The following is a 26,320-nucleotide window of genomic DNA, read 5'->3' as shown; positions in this document are numbered from 1 at the left end:
TCTTTCTTTAGCCACATTCTGAAGTGTCCTTGGGCAAGATACAAAACCACAAATTGCCCCTGACGGCTGTGTATGAATGGTGTGTGATAGAAAAAGGACTGTGGATAGAAACAGCATACGACTTGTACTGTCAAGCACTGTGAGCGGTCGATAGGACTGAAAAGGTGCTACATAAAATCCATTCACCATTTACAAGTACAGTAGCAATGGTATCCTGGCTATGATTTTTTGGCTATTTTGGTTGTGGGTTCAAAATGAATTCCTTTTGCAAGTGACTTTTGGTTTGGTTATACAGTTGGTTTTACCGTCTGAATAGAAAAAAATCGTACAATAGTTAGAGTTGTTGTCACAGTTGGTGACAAAGAATGATCAAAATAGAGTGAGTGATGTTGTTAGATGATGTTGTTTGATAGTTGTTATACGGTCTTTGTTACTGTAAATGATAATGAAATTTACTTCACATCAGTTACATTTGATTTATGACAACATAGTGTGGAGACACCACATTGTTGGAATCATAAGCTGAGTTGTTAGTCAGTCTTGTCAATATGACCTTGACTTCCTGCAGCATTAAAAGAGATGATTCAATACTGTGGTCCTTTCTCCAGGGGAGCTGATTCTTCTTACGTATTAAAATACCGCTGCTTCTGACATTGACAAATATAGAATGCTCTGCGACATTGCATTGCTGCTCTCTTACTGTGGCTAATTCCAATTCTCATCTTAACCTCATACTCATTCTTATCATGAATCTTGCTTTACGAAATAGTGAAGATTAGCATTTCTCAAAGTCTGAAATTCAACCTGCTTTTCTCAAGGATAGAAAAGAACACACACCAACACTGTTTGTTCAGCACATCAGATAGATGGAGCCAAATGAAAAATGAGGAAAACAAGCATGACAGTGAGGGACTCTTTACCGAGGCCTTCGGGTGACGTATGGAGAAAAGAGCACTGCAGTGTGAAAGAATGTCAATACATCAGTGCCTGTCAGTCATCCCTCCACCTGAACAGCTGGCATTGGGGTGACATTGGCTTCTGACAGGGAAAAATACTGTTTGCTTCACAGACTTGTACCGTGCACACTGCACACACACTGCACACACACACACACACACACACACACACACACACACACACACACACACACACACAAACTTGTTCTTTGTCAGAATGTCATCAGTTATTTTGCAACCATCTTTTTTCTGCTGACTCAAGATGAACCACCCCCCACTCTCCCTCTCCCCTCTATTCTGTTGAAAGACTCACTGTACAGCACGCAGTGACGTAGATCAAGGCGTTGTATCAACATATCGCTAATGCTGCGCTGACGTCAACCCGGCACTCCACAAAGAGTGCTTGGTGAGTGGCAAACGCTCCGATCTACATGTGTTTATGCTTCGGTATGTGCTGTGTAGTTAATTTAATCACACAAACAAAACAGACATTTGATTCAGGTGGTATTTGCATGCTTGAATAGAATTTAATAGAATTTAGTAACATTCTGGTTGTTGTAACAAAGCGCACACACAGCCTTGTTGACTGTGGCCGCTGTGCACTATGACAAATGCTCACACAGTCAATTGGTTTATGACAGAACATAAACAAATATATACAATTGTTAACAATAGACGTTATGACATTGTCCCACGAGAAGTTTTGAAAAAAACGCCCCCCTCCCCGAAAAAAGATGATTTTCTCTGTCACCCACGATTGACTTGAAGAGCCTGCTCTGTATATCCTCATGACGATTATTATATTATATTATATATATTATATGTTTCAAGAACACAGTGACTCAGCCTGAGCCTCAACTCATCCCACCTTGTGAGAAAATCACCTTTGGAAAAACAATGGTTGGCACAAATTTGAGACTTGCTATTGAACATGGTTGAAGTTAATGGTTTTTTGAGGCATCATTCATAGCAGATGGTCACAACTAAGCACTTAACAGCTAGTCATTATATCAGATGTTTGATGGATCGTAGGAGGCATTCGAATTTAACATCATACCATATTGGGGCGGCTCTGGCTCAGGAGGCAGAACAGTATCCCCTAATCCGCGTGCAGAAGTGTCCCTGGGCATGATACTGAGCACCAACCGGTAGTCTATGATTGATGTACAGTATGACAGAGAAAGTGCCGCACATACATGCACGTTATGAATATGTTTGTGAATGAGCTGGTTTGCAAAACTGTATTGTCAAGTGCTGTGAGTGGTCATCAAGACTAGAAAAGCGCCCAGACCATTTACCAACCACCAACCACAAAAGCTTCACTTATCTAAATCTGCTCCCTACAGATAAGGGTTGCAGGTCAGGTATTCTGTCCTATGCTGTTTGTGTTTATTCAGCCAGCTTGAATGAAATATGGGAAAATAAGCATGACCTCATAAAATGCAATAAGCTGCTTAATGCATAAGAAAAGCAGATGTTTTTTTTTATTTAAGCATTATATGGTGGAGCTAGAGACATGATTGTTGAGATAGGTGTCAATGAGTGAAGACAGCAACCAACTAGTATCAGTGTCCAGCTCTTGCTAACACCAGGGCTGCACTGGATGAGTGTGTGTCACGGAACGTCTTGTTTTTCACTCTCATGTTATCAGGTAGGAGCAGCCACACTGCCGTATGCTGCCCTTCCAGAGAGTCAGGATCTTGTCTATTTTCTCTGCTTACTGTGCACGATTCATAGCAACATCGAAAAATCAACAGTGTTGATGTATTTTCCTTGAATATGTCACCAACCTAAATATTTGCACTTGCACACTTTTTGTACATTTCTCAAAGAAAAAGCACACTTGGGTTTCTGTTGAATAAAAACATTTTTTTTTCTTCAAAAAATGTTTAATTGTTATTGTAGGACAGCAAGATGCACAGCTTCATAGCGTAGTGTTATGGCATTAGGTTCAAGGAAAAACAGTAGTCATATTAAGAACCTCACGTAGCAGCAGACACACTCCCTGTGTGAACAACAGACCTGCCTCTCACCAGCTATGCTTTTCGGCGCCTCCTGGGGGATCATGAGGTATTCCCAGGCCAGATAATATTTATAATTAATAATATATGTAAAGCAACTTTTATACAAGAAATGCTATGTAACTTGGTCCTCATCCATTCAGAGCCTTGTATGTGAGGAGGGACACTATAAAGTCTATCTGTGTGTAACAGGCGATCAGTGCAGAGCAGCTAGAACTGGACTACTGTTTTCTCTCTTGGTTCTGGTTCACTGCCGAGCAGCAGAGTTCTGAATAAGCTGGAGTCGCTCTATTATTTTCTTCGGGAGGCCTGTAAAAAGTGCATTACAGTAACCCAGTCGGCTAGGAATGAAGACATGAATCAGATGGATATGTAATCACCTCCAGCGAGTTCTGAGTTTACCCCGAGGTCTCTCCTCACATTAAGATGTGCCTGGAAAGAAGGCCCCCAGGAGGCATCCTAATCATGTGCCTGAACCACCCTACCTGGCTCCTCACCCTCCTCAGCCTTAAGAGAGAGATCATTTTGGCTGCTCGTATCTGCGATCTCATAATCTAAATCACTATCTTAAACTCATTCACCATTAGCGAGGGGTATATTAGATTGTCTGGTAAATTAAAAATATTTTCTCTGCAACTCAGCTCCCTTTTTAACAGGCTGGTACGATCCCCACTTCACTGCTGATACTGCACACATCCAAATTGTTCGTCTCCACCCCTTCATTCATGGACAAGAAGCCAAGATACATAAACTTCACTTGGGGAAACAACTCACCCCAACCCAGCGAGAGCTGTCTTTTAAAGTTGGAGTGGACAGTTTTAGCTGACCTACCTCTAACCTGCAGTAATCCTTCTACCAGCTATAAACACTGACATATTGTGACCAATTTGAACTGTTGTCACATACACTTTCCCCTGTGTAGGAGCCAAATCCTCTCGTAATACCCTGTGGGTCCACATTTTGTTAAATGAATAGAGATATTGTGGACCTACCTTTTTTATTAGTTTGTGTGTCAGCAGGATGTACGCAAAACTGATGAATTTTTTTTTTATGCATAGTGGAGAACAGTTAGGCTTTGGGCCAAGGAACAATTGACTAAATGCTGTGAAGATCCAGATCTACTGTTTCTTTCCTTAGACGACTATCAATCTTTCTCTCTTACTATGAAACTGATGGAGACAGAAGCTTGGCCTTAAGGACCTAGTGTGTTTGTGCAAGGGTACTACCAAAAATGATATGCTGTATTTTGGTGTGTTGGTGTGTTTAATAATAAATAAATAAAAACCTATAGGCTACAGGAAGTTCAGTGCGATCGATCACCTTTCAATCAAGTGTAGGTGTAAGATGAATTTCTAATGACTCTTGGCCAAAACAGGGACAGGCTCACTGGCCAAGTCGCTCAATATTTGCCATGAGAACAGAGGAGGGCCAATTAACGGAGCCAATGGTGGAGAGTCACACGCTTCAGCATCTGTTACACCTACACTTTAATCTCTTTTTCTCTCCCTCACCATCTGTCTGTACATCAGTAAATTCTTATAAAGCCCCTTTCAACTCAAGGTAGAGCTCATCTTTCTCATGGTACTGTGTGTGCTCACGGCAGCCATATACATCTTCATAAATGCTTTTCTTTCCATATGTGAAGTCTACAGTTGAATTTGTTTTTTACTTTCAGATAGTGCAGTTATTTCTATACACATTTTACAATATCTTCAGTGATATGCTGTATCTCAGATAAGACTCATCAATGAGTGCCATTGGGCTGATGAAATAAGCCAGATATAAAAAAGAGAAAAGACATTTAAAAATAAATATGGTGCTGCAGTTTTCTTATCAGTCTTCACTGCCAGCGAGCACAGTAATTGTTTTGCCACCCACACAACCAAGTAGACTAGAGGTTTTTTCAAGTCGGTAAACGGCTTGAGAGGACAGCCTCTTACCATTAGAGCTGCACTGACCACTCAATGAAATGACCATGTGTAATGTCAATGCTGTTTTATTATTATTATTAGCAGCTAACACTAGTTTCAGCCTCAACTCTTGTTTTGAAAGATTAAGATAGAAAGTCAAGGTTTCATTCACTATTCTGCCATTGATTTATTTGGACTGAGCCAACTGGATTTCTCGTACATGTTGGCTGAAAGTATTATATCACCAGAAGAAGGTACGGTCTGGAATAAGAATGAATGCTGGTTCAGTTGCACTGCTTGGACATCGACAGGATTCTTTGCATCTAAAACAGATGCATAAGTCTGGGCACTATCAGTCGAAACTATCTGCCATATTAACTTGCTACAGTGGCATGCTTAACACAACAAAACCATCATCTTTGCTTCATTTCCAACATATTTTCAGATACCTCTGACCCTTAACCTGAAGGGATGAGGACAGCAGTGCTGGGGAAATTATAGATTTCAGTGGAAGGAGGAATTTCCACCCCAAATTTGTGGGAAAGAAAATCATTTTCCACAACAGCAACTCTCTGGGTTGTATTTATTTAGTCTGGTTTGAATTTATGTTTTGCCAAAAAAAAAGGTACAAATTACAGGGATTGAATATTGGCTGAAAACATTTGAATTGCTGTAACTGGAACGTGTGTCTGCCCTGTGTATGTGGAGGCACGGTGTTCATGTACTGTATGTGCATGTGTGCACTTGGTTTTGAAAGCCCCTGCTTTGCCTTGGATGTGTGAGAACACTACAGATTGAAAGTAATCCCTGAAAACACCCAGATGGTGACAGAGAAACTGGACTGTTTTCACACTGAATGAAGCTGAACTGGCATGAAATCACTGAAACGACAACGTGTGTGTGTGTGTGTGTGTGTGCGTGTGTTTGTGTCATATTTGTTACTCTAAAACTGTTTTTTGTCCTCAGGGTAGTACAGAATAGACTACAGGTTTATTAATATTAAAGTCCTTCCTCTGGGAAGCTGAAGAAGTATGGATCATTCTGCATGTCATGAGAAATATTAGGATCTGATCCATGAATATTCTCTGCAAATTCAATTGCAATAAGCCCAATAATTGTCAAACACATGAAGATAGCACAGGAATAAAGGAGACAGGCACAAGGGTCTATTATTTTTTTTAACTTGTGGAATTGCAAAATTTGGATATTTTTTAAGTGTATCCTGAAATTCCTGCTTGCTTTTTTATGTCAAGATCAAGTTATTTCAAATTTCTGATAATTTCAATTAAATGAGATTACATAAATTATCTCAAGGAACATAGTAAGCCAAAAACCTTGCAATATTATAGAGAAATACAGAAATGATTCAGCACTAAAAACACTGGCTTGTCCGGCTGGGGACAAAAGCTGATGTTTTGGTCTGTGGTCATGGCTCAGTTAAGGTTACAACTCTCTCTCTCTCTCTCTCTCTCTCTCTCTCTCTCTCTCTCTCTCTCTCTCTCTCTCTCTCTCTCTCTCTCTCTCTCTCTCTCTCTCTTTTGTGTGTGTGCGTGCATTTGTGAATGTGTGTGCGCATGTGTGTGTGGGAGTGACCTCTCTCTCCTCCCTGTACTTTAATCTGATCCAGTGACCTGATTCAGCAACAGCAGCTGACTCCTGGAGGATACTACCCTCCATGCTGTGTTGTGAACAGCTGCACTGATTTCATTCAGCAGCGTTTCATGACAAAGCCTCCTGCTGGTTTGTGGTCAGGTGCGGCATCATCTGCAACAGATTACATTTAATCAACAAATAGTGTTGGATGACTGGAAAGACATCGTGTGAGGTTCTGCAGACACTTTAATCCAGAGTGTCTCTGTAACAAAAATCAATAGATTATTAAATGGATGGACTGGGGCTGTGGGGCTGAAGTGGTCGTCCTCTAACCAGAAAGTTAACCTGCATGCCGAAGTGTCCTTGGGCAGGATACCGAACCTCAAATGACCCCTTATAGAAAAAGTGCTGCCCATAGATGCACTGTATGAATGTGTGTGTGAATGGCAAACAAATTTACTGTAAAGCGCTGCTGTCATCAAGACTAGAAAAAAGCTATGCAGAAGGGCTCTGAACAGATGAAGAGGAGTGTCTTTGAAACCTCACAGAAGAGCTGATGATCACGTATCCACCATTCATAGGGATATTGAGCACAGCAGCTGGCTACTCAGTTTGTAAAAATGGCCCCATTAGAAGCAGAGAATGTAAGAAGAGACTTTTTACATCATAGATTTTACATCAGTCCAATTTCGCTTGAAGAGTTTAACCTCTCAGGTTTTGAAACAGGTTTGAGTTATTTTGTTTAGATGTGAAGCCCAAGCATACAGGCTCATGCTCATGCTAAGACCTCAGTTTCAACAGCGTTGTTTTCCTGCTTCTGACCAAGTCATCGGCTGGTGGATTTCTTTGTTAATAATTGAGGAAGGTGTCTTGTTGGACTGATGCTCACGAGTCGAGACATTTATGTCTCTCTTTGATTTGACCTTTGACTGTCAACTGCAACTTCAAAAGTCTCTACCAAATGTGGTCCAACCTAGTTAAATCAGCCCCAATGTCCAAATCAATGAGACGCTTGGCTTTGCCTACTTGACTATAAGCAGGTTGAATCCAACCTATCCAGTAAACACACCGTATGTTGGTTTTTACATTTATGTTTTTTTAATTAGAAAAAGGAGTGAGAACATGTTAATCTAGGACTTTTGCTGTATGCAGATGTTTTATACATTGTAAAGAGCTGAGCCATTTGTTTGCCCTTGCATCTAGTCAAACTCTTTATCCTAAAATGGTTTTGGTTTTGTATTTATATAGCGCTTTTCTAGTCTTTTATGACCACTCAAAGCGCTTTACAGTAAAGTTTTACATTCACCGATTCACACACACATTCATACAGTGCATCTATTCGCAGCACTTAGTTATTCTATGGGGGGCCAATTCAGGGCTCAGCATCTTGCCCAAGGACACTTTGGCATTAAGATGGGTCAGACTGGGGATCGTACTGCCGACCTTCAGGTTTGAGGAAGACCACTCTACCCCTCAGCCACAGCCGCCCCTAAAAGAACTCCTACCATGTGTTGGGCAGCAATGGTATTAATGATGACTGTGAGTGTGTGTTCTCTGTGGCAGCTGCAACCTCACACTTCCAGATGTGTCGCGCTTGGAAACCTCCCTTGCCTCACATGGGCGTCATTTTTCCAATTCGGGAAATGCCACAGTCAGGGCTGCACTTTCTCCTATTCAGCTTAAATAGTCTCTTTAATTTCATATCTACTCTTCCTCTGCCTGTCTCTGATGGAGCACTTCTCTGTCGCTGTAAATAAGCCAAGGACGCTGTAATATTCAACTCTATTTTTAACATCTGTTGTCGGGCCTCTGTGGATTTGATCCCTGGTCGTTTCTGTGGGTTGGTAATTTTGGGGAATTAAAGCTTTTCTTAGATCTTTTCTAAGACTGCAGTCACTGTTAAACTGCAGACAAGAAGCTGAATGTGATGTAAATGCATTAGCAGCTCTATTTCTATGACTCCTGCAGGCTTTTTTGCCTTTAGGAATCAGAGTTTTAGGGTATTTCTTAAGGCTTTGGGGAACATATCACAGTGAATTTATTCATTTAAATTCCAGGTGTGAGGAGCAGCTTTCTCAGCTGGTTGGCGACTGTCTCTTGAATATAAAAAAAAACGAGTACCTGTAGTTTTCCATGGTTATGCCACCCTGCTTAGAGAAAATTATATGAGACTAAAGGGATATTAAATATAATAACTGTATTATTAACCCATCATAGAAAATTCACTGTATTTGATGTGGGAGGGTGGGGGTGTTCACTGTTTCTGCCAAGAGACAGTCTATGGCAATGGATGATGATCCCTTTTTGTTCTGCCAACGGACACCCGGTTAATGACTTGACTTTTGTCATAGAACAAGCTTTTAGTAGCATAGCTGTATAGATTGAGAAGTTCCACACAAATATATCAACCCTGAAATTATTGAATTACATGGAATTAAGTGCAATAAAAGCACTTTATGCTCATTCACACAATGAGCATAAAGTTTCATGCTGCTGAACATAAAATCCTGCATCAGAAAAAAACATGACACATTTATCAGTCAGCCATTACAAAACAAGTAGAGAGGGTTGGTAGTACATCTGTTAGTGCCCCACTGTGACAGACAGATTGACTGACAATAAACAAAGCCATCAATGCCTAATTTATTTACAATAGCTAAATGAACGAAATAAGGTATACAAATGAATAAGTAAAATAATTGCTAACACACAGAACCATGAACTGTACATTACTGGGAGGATTAGGAAGAAATATATGGAGCCACGCCCAACCTCAAAAGTTCAACTCAATCTGATGTAGATTACAGATTTGATACTTTATGTGATAAATGACAACTGTTGTGTTGGAGGAGAATCACTTTCAATAAAGAAAGTTGAGGGTTTAGGCCTTGATCATATATTTCCAGACCAAAGCAGACCATGACTACAGCATGGGAGGTGTTGAATGGGAAGACTAGAGAATATTAGAGCCCACAGCAGGTGATGTTTATCTCTCACAGAGGAGGACACTGGTCAGAGACCTGCAAAGAGATCCTCCAGCTCCATGTTAAATGATGAATAAATTATATATCATTATATAGCACTTTTCGAGGTTTCGGGTTCAGTATTTTGCTCAAGGACACTTCGGCACGCAGAATGGACAAGACCGGGATTAAACCAACGACCTTCCCCTTGAGCCACAGCTGCCCATTGTTAGCATTTCCTTGTTGCAACCTGACATTAGCATTTAGCTCAATTCAGAAGTACAGCCTATGAATAAATGCTTAGACTGACATAATCTGCTTCATACGCCTCCACGATTATCCACTCGTACAGGATTCTGAGCTGTATCTCATTCATGTTGAATAAGCACTTAATATTAAACAGGGCATCCAGGCATTGAATGGAGATGAATCAAAAGGATTTTTTCTTTTAAATCACTCACAACCTGACAACCCGAGACTTATTTTTATTCATGCATCAACTTGTGACCTATTAGTAATAAGTAAAACATTAAGGACTATTTAACAATTAATGCAGTCAAGAGGGATTTTAGGTGCAATGTTGGTTGTAGGTGCCAATGGCATCAAAATATGTCAAAAATGTAATGAAAACAAAATGCATTTTGCATAGTGATCATTTAATGTCACAAAATGTCTTTGCTTGTAGCTTTCTTCCATCTTGATTGAACAACACTTTTTGCAGTAATTGTTAATGATACCCTGTATAGCATACACACTTTTGTTTTTATATGATAGCATTACTCATACACATTTTTTCAAATCTAATCTGGGCTGACTACCATTACTTATTTTTTGTAATAAGATTACATCATTCCGATCATGACACAGGTTAATTGTGCTTTTTCGGTCTTGCCCTGCAGACAGATTTGAAACACAACTCTAGTCATGTGAACTCAGTCACCCCCCTCAGGTCCTCATCATTCCTGCTTAATATCTCTCCTTCCTAGAAGGATCCTCATAGATAAAATCCCTCATCAATTACTCACAGCCTGTCGTCAGCTGAGAATGTTTCTCCAACCTAAAATGTTTTATTCATAAGACCTTGGAGTTCAGTGAGAAGCAGCAATGACTAAAACCATTTCAGTCTGTAGTTTGAATTAACTGCCTTTGTTGCTGCTTTGCATTGACAGTGGCCGGCATACTTTGTGTCCACCTGCCTGCCTGTCTGTCCGGCTCTCTGCCTGTCTACTTGCCTCTCTAAAGGTCTGTCTGTTTCTTTAACTGTCTGTCTGCCTGTCAGCTCAAATTGCCGGCTTGTTATCAAACCTCAGGGATCAGATAACACTCTTTATTGCAGATTGTGTGTGTGTGTGTGTGTGTGTGTGTGTATGTGTGTGTGTGTGTGTGTGTGCGTGTGTGTGTATGTGTGTGTGTGTGTGTGTGTGCGCGTGCGTGTGTGTGTGTGTGCCCCCCAGCCCCCCCCTCATGTGATTCCCTCATCTACTTTCAAACCTCTAACTTGAACCTCCAAACACAAAACTTTATATTGTTTACATTCCTAATTTCTTCACTTGCTCAGTTGAAAATAGCTTTGCAAAAACATTCAATTTTTAAAGGCAGTAATGAACCCAGTGCTTTCTCTACCAAAAAAAATGTTACTGCATGCAACATGATTTCCTTTTTCAGACTTCACTGTCACAGAGTGGTGGAAATTCTGGTTCTAAATTTTCCCTTAAATATAAATATAGTCCGAAGACTGCCTGACATGAAAGTCTTCCTCCAATTTTTACTTTTTTTCCACTATCTGTCTGATTCATTCTTTGCTAACAGTTTCCGTGATGACATATGTAGCCTGGTGATCAACCGTGTGTGTTGATGGTGTCATGAATGAGCCTGAGTTAAGTGAATATGTGGTCTTTGTTCCCATCTTAAGGCTGCTGGGTTTGAATTCCTTTCCTTTTTAGTGAGTGTTGAGTCAGGCAGTGAGGGCATCTCTGACTCAGGATTCCTGGGTCTGTGGGAATTAGCCGATGTGACATCATGCTCGGGAGTAGGTAGAGGTTTCCAGACATTTGGGGTTTATTTATCCAAGCTTGCAGACGTTGGTCTGTGGGATTTCAGTCTCCACCAATTGTGTAGTTTGTTATTCTCAAACAAGGGCATGACAAATAAGTCTGTATTAGCAGCAGCATCATGTCTTTCATGTCCTATGATAATACCAGCATAGCCCTTATGAAAAGTCAGACAGAAAGACAGTGAGATCTATGGGATGTAATACTTTGCTGATTATATTTGGTTCATGATGACAGAAAAATTGTCAAAGAAATATATCTTGAACTTTGAAGTATTAACCAACCCTCTCTTTCAGGCTATATATCAGTAGGCAGAAGAAACTGTGTTAATTTTTTTATTTATAGGGGGGGGTTGACCTTGTATTACTTTTTTGTTAACGCACACTGTTTTGATTTGACTTGTGATACACCATATACTGCTGCTGAGCCCATTTTTTCACACTTTGCACTAATTGAGCATGAAAGACAACCACAGCAGTAAACCGGACATACGCCCCAACGGGACAGAGGGACACACACATAAACACACACTTGATCAGGTTCATAATCAAACCCCACTGAAGGGAACTGACTTTGCCCACATCACTTATAGTGAAAATTTAATTTGGATCTAGAAATCGTTCACAGCAGTGTGATCAGACTGTTAAATAGTCTAGATGAATACAACTTTAATTTCATTAGAAAAATGTCAATAAATTTACTTTTGGTTAAAGTTAGGGTTTAGCACTATATAAGTCAAATTGACTTGACCTGATTGTCAGGGGTTGTCTGAACGATCTTCTGATCTGTGACTGGATGTGAGCTCCTTCAATCTTCCTCTTCATCATGCCCCCCTGCTGTCCTTGCTGCTTTAGTGTCCTGTGCCTAAATTTGTAGCTAGATTAAATTTGGGCAGAATTTTCTATTTACATTAAAAGCTGTGCCATGTCTCATCTGAGTATGATAGCTCCATTCTTTCTTCTAGAGTGGTTATAACACATCTTACGGATTACAGAAAGCTATATTATGTTGATATAATGTCTAAAACAGATAACAGAATAAGTCACATAAAATCTTAATCGCAAACAATTTCCCAAATAACTTAAATTCCCCCAATATTGACTGACACTTCCTGTCTCCTGCTGTGAATAGCTGTCAGTCAATGCTTATCGGATTATGATGAACTACAGCTGAAGCTCAGTAAAGTAGAAATGTACGAAGTGAAGAGTCTCCTCTCTGGTCCCGACTCTGTCTGTGAGCCCGAGGTGAGGACTGATGAAGCTGGAATTGCTTATGTATTATCTTAATGTTAGTAATTATCATTAAAGGGATTAGACAGAGCACTCTAACCAGGAAGAGACGCAAACAGCCAATCATGACTGGAGACTTGATTGGTTTCTCTCTCACACACACACACACACACACACACACACACACACACACACACACACACACACACACACACACACACACACACACACACACACACACACACACACACACACACACACACACACACACAGAGACAGAGAGAAAGTCATTTCCCCAAGTTCTTGTTGATCTTTGTTTAATGAAGTTGTGCTAACATTGCTAATCACCTGTATCTCCTCCTCTCTGCTCCACTTGCATTGTTCATTTAAATCCCAATTAAGCTGCAGCACTTCAGTTTTGTGGAGGACGATAACAACACAATGCACGCTTACCCACTCAGCCGTAAAGAAGTATCGTGTGTGTGTGTGTGTGTGTGTGTGTGGGGTCCAGTGTGAAATGCGTCTCTAGCTTCTCCCACTGTGAAGGTAAGATTAGTGACAAATTAAACCTCCTCCAGTGGACCATAATCCTTTGCTGATAGATAGCAGCAGATGCTGTGCGTGATTGCGGCTGTGTACTGAGCATGTGCAGAAGGGGGCCTGCTCTTTAAGTTGTTTTGCACAAGTTAACTTTCAGGCTTAATCACCAACTCTGACAGTATAAAAAGAAGATTTTGACTTTGCATGATATTTTGTCCAGTCCCAGTTTGTCCTGTTCTTTCTGATAAGTGAAATCAGGTCAGGTGATAAACTTCCAGTGTACTTTGAATTTACTGGATGTCAAAGATGGAACTATAATTCTTCATCTTCTACTCACAAACTTCAAACTACATGAGATGATGTTTGCCACATGGAGAAAGCTGATTAGACTGTAAATATAACACTGCTCTTACATGTACTTAGGTAGTATTTTCTTCTATAATGAGGGATTACTCAGTTGTAACCTTTTCTGGAGAAAGTAAAATGCACACAGAAACACAAGTAACATGCAGCTTTATGTGGTACGTGTCCTTTCTTATTTCAAAGCCAACCGACATTTTGGAGGTTTTAAGGGACCTGTGAAATTCTGACAAACTGCATCTCTATTTAAAGGAGCGATGCTTTTGGTAGAAGTGTTGGGAGCATAACAGTAAGTCTATTAGGAAGCACTCATAGTGTCCCCTGTGGTTCTCAGTGGAGGAAAGAGGGGCCTGCTTGTTGTATTGAGCTGGAAGCTTCCCAGCTTTGCTCCACCTGCTGTTAAAAGAACTAGTGAAGTTGCAATGGAAGGGTTTTCTGCAGTGGGATGATGGAAACTGGGAGGATGAAGAGAGAGTATGAATGAAGCTGAAAAGAGTGTGTGCTGTGTATAGATGTTTGTGCACTCAGCACACAGAGCAACACTTTCCTTCAGCATACACCCTGACTGGGCCGCTGGTGTTTGAGCTGGCAGGGACCCGCTCAGATCATTACAGCCAGAGGAGGAGGGGACATGCTACCATGTCAGGGTGTTGATGAATTGCCCCTGTCAATTTACCCATCTCACAGGATCTTGCCAGATTTCAGTGTTTTCAGCAAAACGTTTTGTAATATGATGAAGAGTGAAAGACTTGGGTAGGGGGAACTATGATATTGTATCATCATAATCATCATCAATTGATATCATATTCAAATTTATGATTTATTTTAATTTTAATTGATAGTTTAAAATGTTTCCAGTGGCTAAACAGTGCCAGAAACTGTACGATTTTCTTTTAAAAATGCACAAAACTACAAGGAAGTTGAAATGTAACATATAAACTGTTAACAGTTCAAAGTATACTTAACCTAAACATAAAAATGAGTCCAAAACTCCAAATAAATATATACATCAAAATCACATAATAAAAAAAAACCTGCTCCAACCCGGCGGAATCCAGCCAGCCAGTAGAGGTGAGAGGATTTTGAATGATAGCAGTTTCAAACTCAGTTCCCAACAACCAATGAGCCAGGTGTTGGCAGTGGACCATGGGATGACCTTATGTCCCTGTTGTTCCAGACTGGGTGAAGTGTTGGGGAGTAATACAATATGTGTAACTGAGTTATGTATAGAGGACAAAATATGAAAATAAAACGTGTACACAAGTAGTAGTTTTTACCCATTTGATATTGTTGGAAACCTGCCTTTTCTGGTGCTATTTTTATTTCAGGAGGATTAGGTGAAAGTCATAAAAGAATTCTGATTCTGATTCTGATTCTGATGTGAGTGAAACCAATTCTATGCATCTGTAAATTAAAAATGTTATATTCATCATAATGCTTTGCAGACTTAAAATCACCCTCAAATTGTGTGTGTATTTTGTAGCAGTATTATCTGAACAGCACACATGACACATGACACCTGCTGTAACATCATGATTTTCTGCATAACATTACAGGATAATATAGGTTTCGGTTTCAATGACTCTTCTTCTTAATTGATCAGAGAGACTGTGGAGAGATGGTGGTGGTGACAGAGGTCTGAGCCTGCTTAAAAATAAAAAGTAATCTCATATATTGCACTTAGATGTAGCACTACTAGTTTGGCTTTTTTGAAGACTAATTGTACTTTATACCCTCATGGTTAAATGCACTTATTGTAAGTTCACTTTGGATAAAAGCATTAGCTAAATGTTTATATTTTAATGTAATGCAATGCTTAGCTAGCAGGAAACTCTCTGTTTATACTACCTACTAAAACTGCAGTATAATTTAAAAAGATGCTTATATTTACAAGTTTATAGGTTAAAATTGACAATAAACAGTAGATTCATTATATTGGCTAAATGACTACTTAAAGTAATTTGTCTTCTTTAAGAACTATGCCTCTGATTAAGCAACACTCAGCCCAGCAACTACAAATCTTCTCTGTGTTTGTCACTTCTGACCACTTTCAATGCCACGTGGTGCAGACATTCACACATGTAAACACACATACAGTACACACACACACACAAACCTTGAGCTACACCTCATGCCTGTCCACACTAATCACCACTGCTCTGCTGATTCAGCTTGCAGGAAGTGGGAGTGTGTGCATGTGTGTGCATGCTCTTCTGCATGAGCGAGCCAGGAAAGCAGATATTCATTGAGTGTATTCTTGCACTGAGAGCTCTCCTCCTCTGAGAATATGGTAATTGCCTGTACACATCGTCCACAGTAGGATGGAGGATTGAACAGCATAAATAAAAAGACTCTGTAGCGACAGGGTTATCAATCATCAGTGTGTGTGTGTGTGTGTGTGTGTGCGTGCGTGTGCGTGACCGTGTGTGAGTGAGTGTGAGTGTGTGCGTGTGTGCATATTGAATGTAAAGACATCTCTTTATTCTTCCCTCAGTGTTTGAAGGTCACTGCTGTCTGTTGGGGCTCGTTACACTAACAAGTGCTCAGCTCCCTCCCTCTCAGGGGCTCAGTCTGTGGGTTTGGTTTGGGGGACAACAGAGGACTAACAGTAAACATACAAGGGAACTGGGATAATCTGTATTCTACCCCAACCTCAACAAACTCCATTCCATAATTTTTAGCCAGGAATTGAAGAAAAATCAACAGCCTCATGAGAAATGTGAACTGTCTGGTGTTCCTCCTTCCTGTGTAGCTGCAAATGTGAAATCTGACATAATCAATCTTTACAGAGCACATATGCAAATTTGTATCCTTACTCTTTTGACCAAGCATGTGAACACATTCACAGAATAATCAAACACACTAATGCATTGGACACACAGCAGAACAAGAATAAAGTCAGGTCAAAGCAATATTATTCTTAAATCCCTCGTCAGCATGCCTCTCATGCATATTAATGTCGTGATAACTTTCTTTTCACCAGAAGATACACTTTATGCATTTTATTAAATGCCTTCAAAGTCATAACTGCATATATTGTATAACAGATGTTCATCTGTGAACACGAGGCAGATGACGTGTGGAATAACTTCACATTAAACCCTTGGCTGCCGTCTTAGTGGTTCATTTTCTTTCCTGACGATCCTGTGCCGTCCTTCAGCACTTTTCCACCCAGAGTCATTGGAGAGAGTGTGCTGGCGGGGGCGGAGTGTTGCGCTGGCTGCTCCCACTGAGCCACTGCCAGCAGCTACTGCTCTGTATTGAGTTGTCTAAAGAGCTGAGAGCCAGCCAAACAAACGCTGAACTGTGACTTCGCCCTTGGCATATGGTCACTGCTCTAATAATTTATTCCTTAAGCTTACTGCTTCCTACTTGGATCAGTTTAAAAGTTGTTTAAAGTGATGGTTCTCAAAGTGGCATCCTTGACAAACTGTGCATCTAAAACAAAAAACAGAGGGGCAAGATTTCACAGGGAGTGAGTCCTGCGATAAAAGATCTTTTTTGCATGTCATTAGACAAAGACAACAAAACTCTTCTTGAAGGAGACTGTGTGACAAACCCTTATGAAACAGAGGTCAATGGTGCAGCTATGTTAGAGTTCATATAATAAAGACTTAGGCAGAAGCCAAATGAAAATCATTTTGCGTCTATGTTTGGACTCGTTTGGTGTCCTTCTCCATACTTCATCACACTATTTCAAGTGAGGCTATGTTGTGTTTTAAAGAAGAAATAACAATCTCCTTTTAGTTTTTCTGCTCCAAACTTCTTGGTCTTATATTTCCAGTAGGTCATGGTGGCTAATATTCCACTTCCTGTCAAGGAGGCTTAAAAAATGAAAGCAAACATATACACAAGTATAACACCTGCACATAACAGCCAAACAAATGCATCAAAAGTGAGCGTGTGTATGTTTCACTATACCTGCACCCCTTTTCAAAAGTCAGAGTTGAACAGAGCTCCTCACAACAGAAGTTTTTCCCAAACAGATACAAACTTCAGTGCATGTTTCCTCAGAATGTGAAAGTCCTCAGAGCATACATACAGTTTATAGACCTCATTGAGGTGGAGGTTGTTGTAGTTTTGAGTAGGTATTTGCTTTGCAGCTCAGTGACGTCATGCCAAACAGCCAAACAAATGCATCAAAAGTGAGCGTGTGTATGTTTCACTATACCTGCAGCCTTTGCCTGGCCTCATTGACCGGCTAGCTTTTCTAGGATGTGTACATGTCTTCAGGAACGTGCACAGATAGACCCCTAGTGGTGCTCAAGCACCTGCCCTTTTGCCCTGGATGAAAAAAGTGCCCCTAATGCTGGAGCCCAATTTTTTTCTTCATTCATCAATATTTAAGAATCAAAATTACTCTCTCTGTCATCAATTCCTCCCAATGTGTTTTGATAAAATTGAGCATTACAGCATTTATTTGAGTTCTTGTGAGAATTTCGCCCCGACATGCTCCGCGGCGCTCACAAGCCCCCCTCCCTCCTCCTCCTCCACTTAATGCTCATGCAGTGCTGAGCGCCAAACGGCTGCAGCCTACTTCCTCTCTGACCCGCAGCATCAGACAAACAGGTAATGACGGTGCAGCCAGCAGCTCAGGGTAGCAACTCTCTTTTATCTTGGATCAGGCCATCAACTAGTAAAACAAATTAGGGCGAATCAGTAAGTTTTTATTATTATTTTTAATTTCAATAATTTTGGCGATGGGTGCCCTTTTTTTTTGGTTTGAGCACCTGCCCCCCAAAATGTCTGTGCACGTGCCTGCATGTCTTATTACACAAGTCACAGTTTTATAAACTCTCACATTGATCGTCTTTGGACATGGATGTTCTGTTTGCAGTACTGCAGCTGGCCACTGCGATACATTGTATATTGCTCACTTTTGCTTGCTCAACCTTTTTGAAAATGTGTGCTGAAACGATCCATTCAGATTTCGAGCCCAGTGTGGCTTCCTATGGGGCTACAGGTTGATTAACATACTTAGAGCTAGGTTTCAGGTCTGCACCAAGGTGTAGTGTGCACCCACTGTTTCTGATTAAATCTACCTCGCAGCCCTGAACATGTTTTACTTCTTTACCTTTTTGGATTGGGTTGGTTTGTAAGTCTGTTCTTATTGTTTTGCAGTCATGCGGAGGAACCCCTTCATGGTGGACAGCTGCTGTAGGAAAGGGTCCCGCAACGCCTTGCAGGAGCTCTACAACCCAACACAGGTAAGGAGGCTCACATTCACACATCACTATCTGCTCTCTTTGTATGTATCTCTCTGTTGACCCTCATCTGTTCCTATTTGTGCTGTTGTCCTCACCCAACTCACAGAGGAACGACCTAACAATGGCCTCTGAGCCCAGCTCCTTTAGCCATCAGTATTAGTCATATTAAGTTGTTTTATGCCTGCCTATGCACAAGCCTGTTTCTAAAATGTTTTAGCTTTCTTATTCCTAAATAAGGTATTTGCTGTGTGTCTACCAACCAGAACAACAGAGTAAACCACTTTTACATAGACTATCCTAACTTCAGTGCACAAGCATGATCATGATCTATCTTGTTGAGGAATGACAGCAGATAACAGAAAGATTTTTCTCTAGGAAAAGTTTTTCTCTGAAGGACTAACCTCTCTTGAAGACAGATAGGTGGTAGGATAAAATTTAAGCCATAGTGGTAGTACTTTTCTATTTGTATTCTCTTGTCTACCTTATTCGGACCTGTCTGCTGCTGAAACAAGGGGATTATCAAGATGTGAGATCAATAAAGTTATATCTCATCCTATCTTATCTTAGTATTTACTCACATGTCTGTACAAAGAGTAAGACTATTGTTGTCCTACCAGTGTTTGTGAAACTTTACTTCATTAAACCTTTCACAATTTCGACATTAAGAGCAACATCAGATGACTGTCGTCTGAGAACATGACACCTGCTCTAAATTCATGACTGCCAGAATTACAGGATAATATGGGTTCCATTTTCAATTACTTTTCTTCTTCATTGATCAGAGAGACAGTTGGGAGATGGTGGTGGTTACAAAGGTCTGAACCTGCTTAGCTAGCAGGACGCCATCTGTTTATGCTTCCTACTAAAACAGCAGTCTAATGTAAAAGCCTATCTTCGCATGTTTATGGGTCAAATTGACAACCAACAACAGATTAGTTATATTATATATTGGCTAAATTACTTCTTAAAATCATTTGCCCTTCTTATAAACCATGTTTGTGATTAAGCATCACTCAGCCCATCAAGTACAACTCTTCTCACTTGTCACCACTTTCCAAAACATATGATACATTTTAGCATGGTTTACTACCATCCAAGCAGTCATTGGGCCAGAAAAACCTTTTCCTATTAAGGACCATATACATTTTTACAACATCCTTAAATTGCCGTACTAAATGATTTAACACATGGAACACACTGACCTCTCTAATGAGACGGCTGGAACTGCTTCTCTTTGGTGAAGCGCCTGAAGGTGATGTTGCTGTCAGCTAGTTCTCCAGGTTTGTGTCGGTTGTGACGTGAGTCAAAGTCTTTTCAAAAGTCAGAGTTGAACAGAGCTCCTCACAACAGTCGTTTTTCCCAAACAGATACAAACTTCAGTGCATGTTTCCTCAGAATGTGAAAGTCCTCAGAGCATACATACAGTTTATAGAACTCATTGAGATGGAGGTTGTTGTAGTTTTGAGTAGGTATTTGCTTTGCAGCTCAGTGACGTCATGTTGGAGATTGTTAGGCACATCAGCTTGTTCCCCATACAAGGATTCATAAATATAGTTCCTTTTGTTTTTTTTCATGTCCTGAAACCTGTCGACCAGTGCCCGCAGAAGTTTCGTAAACTCAGCAACGTATTCACAGTCATAGCAGCCTTTTGTTCTTGCGGATTGGAGCGCATAATGCTAATGCACAGTTTTACTTTGCCCAGTTCCAGCAGCTGCGCTGTGGCTACAAGACTCCTTCACACAATCTCCTTCTGAACGAGGTTTCAGCTTCTTAACTGCGTCCTCCCTCACTACAAAACTACACAACATTGTCTCCGTCAAAATGTGGTCTTTTGAGAGAAGCTGGTTGTGCACCGAACTCACACAAACAGCATTGTTTTCATCATAACGTATTTGTTCTCACAGTTTAGCTGCATGTTTCCAGCTGTAATGACCTCAAGATTGGTATTTGTTATTACTGCAATTGTGTCCCCACAATCTACCCTGTCACAAAAACAGTGGGTTACTTTCTTTAAAAAAACAGAACACTATTACCAGAGTTGCTTAATATTGACATGCTTTTATTTACAGAAAAATATGAGCAAACTAAAACTTGGTCATCCACCCAAAAAACAGAAATATACACAATGCAATAGATTGTTCCACGTCACCTGTCTGGGTTACAGCCTCACTTCAACTTTCTGTCAGCACAGAAGATTGACTCAAACATACACGTAAGAAACTGAATTTCAAATATGCTGTTCGTTAAAACAATGCTGATATTGGAATAATCAGGATTCTGTTCGTATCTACAATGCAAAGCACATAGAAGAACATTTGTGATGTAGGTTCATACAGATTAGTTCCCAACGTACATCTTTCCTGACAGCTCGTACTGTACGTGAGTCATTTTTACCCGCCATGTCTTAGTTCTTTTTTTACAGTAATTTGAAAGGTAGACACCTTTTGGTGTCATTCATCTTGTTGTGAAGAAGAGACACTGCGTTGACAACATCCTTAGTCTCTAGTTGTTTGTGATCATGATGCAATAAACCACCTCCAGGTCAGCTTTGTCTGATGGAATCTCAGACAGACCCTTTAGAAGTTTGTTTATTATTTTATGTCTATACTATTCCCTGGTTCCGTTTCTTCATTTCTGCTGTTGGGTTTAGGTAGTAGCATTTCATGTTGTTAAAGACACAATTAAAAGATCAACTCCAGCACCATCAGCACCTTCACATATGCAAGTATTTCCCAGTGTGACATCAAAAGAGTCTACAGTAGGAAACAGCTGGAAAAGGGCAGACATTCACCCTGGAGCAAAATGTGACTCCTGTAACAGATGTCTGTAGCTGTTAGTCCTTTAGAAGTATGTATGAGACATATACGTTTCTTTTCTGTGTTAAATTTTAGCATCTGTCAACGTTGTGCAGCTCACGTAACTTTGTATAATTCATAACTGTACTTTCAATGTAATTGAAAAAAGTGCTTAATGTGTCGTTGTAATTTCTGATCATAGTGTTCTGTTATACTGAAATTTGAAAAATCCAAATGTGATTAAACAGGACCTAATGCATTTTCCAATAACTATAAAGTACAAGTACATAAGACATAAGGAAAACAATGCATTCTGTCTTTTGATCCTTCGCTGTCAAGTTTCAAGGACAGCAACATTTAACATTTATATTTATTATGTTGTCGATCATTTGTTTGATGTTGATTAAAGCCGACAGATAAGTAGTCTGGTAATTAATTAAACTCGCAGGCAAAACGTGTCCCTGTATAATTACATTTTATGCTGTTTATGCTGTTGTTAAAATTCATACCAGACATGCACCATAAAACTTAATTGCACATAAAATCTGTATTAATTACAACATTATTTATCCATCAAAACCAGATGTATAAGAGTGTTAAATGGATGGATGAGATAGTGAAACGTGCAATTCTATCAACTGGTACGTCAAAAAACAACCAGACAGAGTATTTGAAAGTAAATTTTCACCAACATCAACTACTCTTAAAGGAGATACTGCTTATCTCATGAGAGTTGTGGGAGGGGCAGAGCCAGTTCCAGCTGACTTTGAACAGGAGGCGGATACAACACTGACAGGTCGCCTTGGTATTGCAGCGCTGACAGACAAACAACTGTTCACATTTACAATCACACCTACTGGCAATTGAGACCAATAGACCACATTGGTGTTTAAACTATTAAAACATAATTCACAGCTATGGCAGACGTGGCTGCAGAAAGACCATAGAGTGGTTAGACTGGACACAAGGAAAGTCATGTCATAATGGATCCCAGCACTTAATAATGATATTCTGCAATAACCTGCACTAAATAGGTCTTCACACACTTATCAAACTTAATATTAATACTCACATAAAGTTCAGCATTAAGTATTAATTTAAGTGGAAGTTTTCACATTAATCAATAGCAGTGTTCTTCAGTGTTGATGATCTGCTGACTATTTAACGATAATAACATAACCATTACATTATGGAATGAATGTAACCAACTGGAAATAACAGCAGAGGGTCTCAATTTACCACCAATGGTTGGTTTATAGAAATTCTGTATTAGTATGAACCCCCTGAGATGTATCATGTCGTTTTCAAGGGGGTTCTCAACACAATACACGTCTAAAATACTCTGCTGTATTTCCTTGTATAAAAGTACACAAGTACAGGGTTTGGGAGAATGTACTTAGTGACTTCCCACCATTGATGGTGTTGTTGTTTTACTGCATGGTTGACTGTCCACCTTTGGCCTGTCTTCCACATTAAACTGTAGCTTTTCTGTTTAAACAAATGATTTGCATTGGTGTAGAGCTCTTAGTGTCCTTGAATGTATCACCAAGGGGAGTTTTCAGACCAGTCCCTCTTTGCAATGATAATGTAATTTGGACAAAAAGCAAAGCGACCTATGATTCGATGTGCTGTCGGACTCTCAAGCAACTGAACTGGAACCAATAGTTTAAATGTATGATTTTGTGCAATTTATAGTTCATGAATAATTCATGTTAATCCACGTTTTCCCCCAGTGGATATTGTGGAACACAGAGGAAAGGAAGAGTGTACAGTGTGTAACAGATGCTGAGAGACAGACCTTTCAACAGTCTGTCAGAAGTGTGGTGCAGACAAGAGGACACTGCTGTAGGTGATGCTATCACAGTGATGGAGGAAGACTTTCTGCTCCTCTTTGTTTTGTCATCAGTGTCCTCCTCACTATCTGTAACTTATTGTCTGTCTGCCTCTTTCCTCAGCAACAAACTCTGGCATGTCTCTTTCCTCACACCCTCAGCTGTCCTTTATTCCCTCCACTTTACCTCGGCTGTCCTTCTCTGTCTCGAGCTGGCCTCCCCTCTTCCTCACATTTTTTCTCTGCTGATTTCTTTTTCTCTGCTGATCATTTATCACAGTGGACCTTTTAGAAGCATCCTTGGGGCTTTGGCAGGTTTTCTGTGCAGCCAAGATTAGAACAGGTCTACATAGATTCGCTGTAGGCTCATTTTCCACATGTTCAAACTCATGTGAAGTTCCATTGATATATTTCTGTGTGCTCAGGAGGGTGTCGCTGGAGCTAGAGTAAACTTTAGTGGGTGCATGGGGTAAGTGGTCAAGAGAGAGCTGTTCCGTGTGTGTGTGTGTGTGTGTGTGTGTGTGGACGAGCATGCAAGCATACATCTTTTTTCAGATTAAAAAAATGTATTCAGACAAAACCACAAAAAGTAGGAATAAAGACTATAAACTCTTTCCCTCCTCCATTTTCATGGAGAATAGAAAAGCAACCAGCGTGCTGACTTCCAAAATGATGTGAGCGAGTCCTCGACATTCTTAATCTGGGCCTGATCTTATTTGCTATTTTTAACCTACTCATTTGTTATCACTATATATCTGTGAAATTAAACTGTGCATCCTCAGGGCCAACTCTGATCTGAATTAAAATCTGAATGAGTTGATTAACCGAATTAAGCTCTAAAGGGAATAATTTGATGTGGCCACAAAAACAGTCCGATTATCATCTAAATCGAGGAAAAGGGAAACTTTAAATAGCCATAATCTTTCCTCCTGGTGGAAGTGTGTTTTTTCTTCCTACTTCTAATCACAGACAGTCACAGAGAGGTATGCAGACTCCATGATTACCCAGCCAGAGCCTGGCTCACAGTAAGATGCTGATTCAGACATGAGAGCTGAGTCTGGTGAGTCCCACGGCTGCTTTGTGACAGGGAGGAATGACTCAGGGCTAATGTGAGACTGATGCAGTCATTGTAATGGAAATATGTGTTTGCGTGATTGGATAGCTCCTGTGCCGCCATTTGAAAAGTCGATTTCTCAACTTCGAGGTTTATTGTGGCAATAGCAAATTGCTGTAGATAGATGTTATTTTGTTAAAGAAGCTGTTGAGCAAAAATGGTCCCCAGTCACTATGTGATGCTTTTCACTTCCTCAACCGTCTCTCCAGCCGCCTCCTTCAGCTCTTCCTCAGGGATTCCAGGGTCTCTCCGCACTTGGACATGCAGAGTATACCTCTCCAGTGAGGCTTTCTGGAGTTGGGTCATGTCAATGTGAAGTTCTCCTTGTACATATCACTATGAACTAAAAAGTCAGTCAAGTGCTCAGGATCATAAGAACTCAAAACGAAAAAATTAGGAGACTCTACTTGAGGCTCAGGTAGAATAATGAGAACTGCGTTCATCCAGAAAAAAGTTGAAATATTTACATATAAGAAAACATGTATATTTCGTCAGGCCTGATTGGACAGGCTACAGTACTTTAAAACAGAAAATTAAAGTGAACATGCTCTGAGTATTAACTAAGCTGCAGAGGGGTCGATTAGGCCTTTTATTTATGAAGGTATTCAGTGGCGGAAGTGTGTGCACGTGTCTGTGCCATTTAATAATTCCTGTCTGGATTGTTTCACCAGCTGGGGATAGCTTGCTCACCCAACAATCCTTTAAGATTAGTCGAGTGTGTGGGGTTTTCTCACACTTCCTCTCCCGCCCTCTCTGGGGGCACCTGGGGCCAGATTACCCATGGAACACAGAAAGAGAGACTGGCATGGACTTGAAAGAGGCGTTGCACCTTTCACCCAGGGCAAAGAAGATAAAGCAGCCGTCTCTGTGTCGCTTTGCTGTAAAACCATCAGAACAGAGCACAGGCATACAATTTGTGTATGGGTTTAAGATGTGTGTGTGTGGGGGGGGGTGGGTATGTGTGCAAAGCTGAATGAGTCATTTGGGGTTTGAGGACAAAGGGATTTAGAGGAGGAGGCTGAACACTTTTTGTCTCTGTGTATCCGCTGAAGACTGGAGGTGAGAGGAGAGAGACAGAAGGATTTAGAGGAGATGAGTGCTCTGAGAAGATAAACTGTGCTGAGAGAAGAGACTGAATGGCACAGACAACATGGATAAACAAGATCTATATTTTAATTATCATCAAAGAAGACTTATTTCAAACCAGCCGGTGTTCTTGATTTACTTTACACAAAAACCTGGTTCAAATTAGTATTTGTTCCTCATCTCCATCTCATCGAGCTCATTGAGTTTTTTGACTAGTTTTCACTGAAAAACATTTTTTCTCAAAGATTGAAATGTATTTTTCCTGAATTATCTGTTCAAATAATCTCAAATTTCTGCCCTTACTTCTGCCCACTGTTTTGGTGATGGCGGCCAAGTTTGTTGTTTCAGCCTGCTTGAGAATGTTCACATAAAAAGGGGACGGGGCGCAAATGAAAAAGCACACTATCCGCTGTATCACACTTTAACTAATTAAATGTGTTGTCTCCCACCTTAAATATGTGAGTTTACAAAACTTAAAGTCACTCAGGTGTCATTATCCTGAAGTGACTAAAAAATTATTTTCTCTATTTTGATTTTGATGTGGTTCATGGGATGATATGGCATGTGGTGGCTGAAGAAATGTTGTAATTTATGGTGTAAATTATGAAAAACGACTATATAAAGTTGAACACGTTCCTAGTCGGAGTGAGACTCCGCCAGGATT

General features: G+C 40.3%; 1 protein-coding gene across 2 annotated transcripts in view; it reads left to right on the top strand.

The window, feature by feature from the left end:
• The window catches only part of chst11 (carbohydrate (chondroitin 4) sulfotransferase 11), a 59,952-nt gene that overhangs the window by 25,968 nt on the left and 7,664 nt on the right, over positions 1–26,320 (top strand). For both annotated transcript variants that reach the window (XM_061080353.1, XM_061080351.1), the window contains exon 2: positions 18,745–18,830. In XM_061080353.1, the coding sequence (XP_060936336.1) occupies positions 18,745–18,830 (86 nt within the window). The remainder of the gene's footprint in view (positions 1–18,744; positions 18,831–26,320) is intronic.

The sequence above is a fragment of the Limanda limanda genome, chromosome 1 (genome assembly GCF_963576545.1).
Source record: "Limanda limanda chromosome 1, fLimLim1.1, whole genome shotgun sequence".
In the NCBI taxonomy this organism is placed as follows: domain Eukaryota; kingdom Metazoa; phylum Chordata; class Actinopteri; order Pleuronectiformes; family Pleuronectidae; genus Limanda; species Limanda limanda.
The sequence above is the reverse complement of the archived record's forward strand: the minus strand, read 5'-3'. Positions and strand labels throughout refer to the sequence as shown.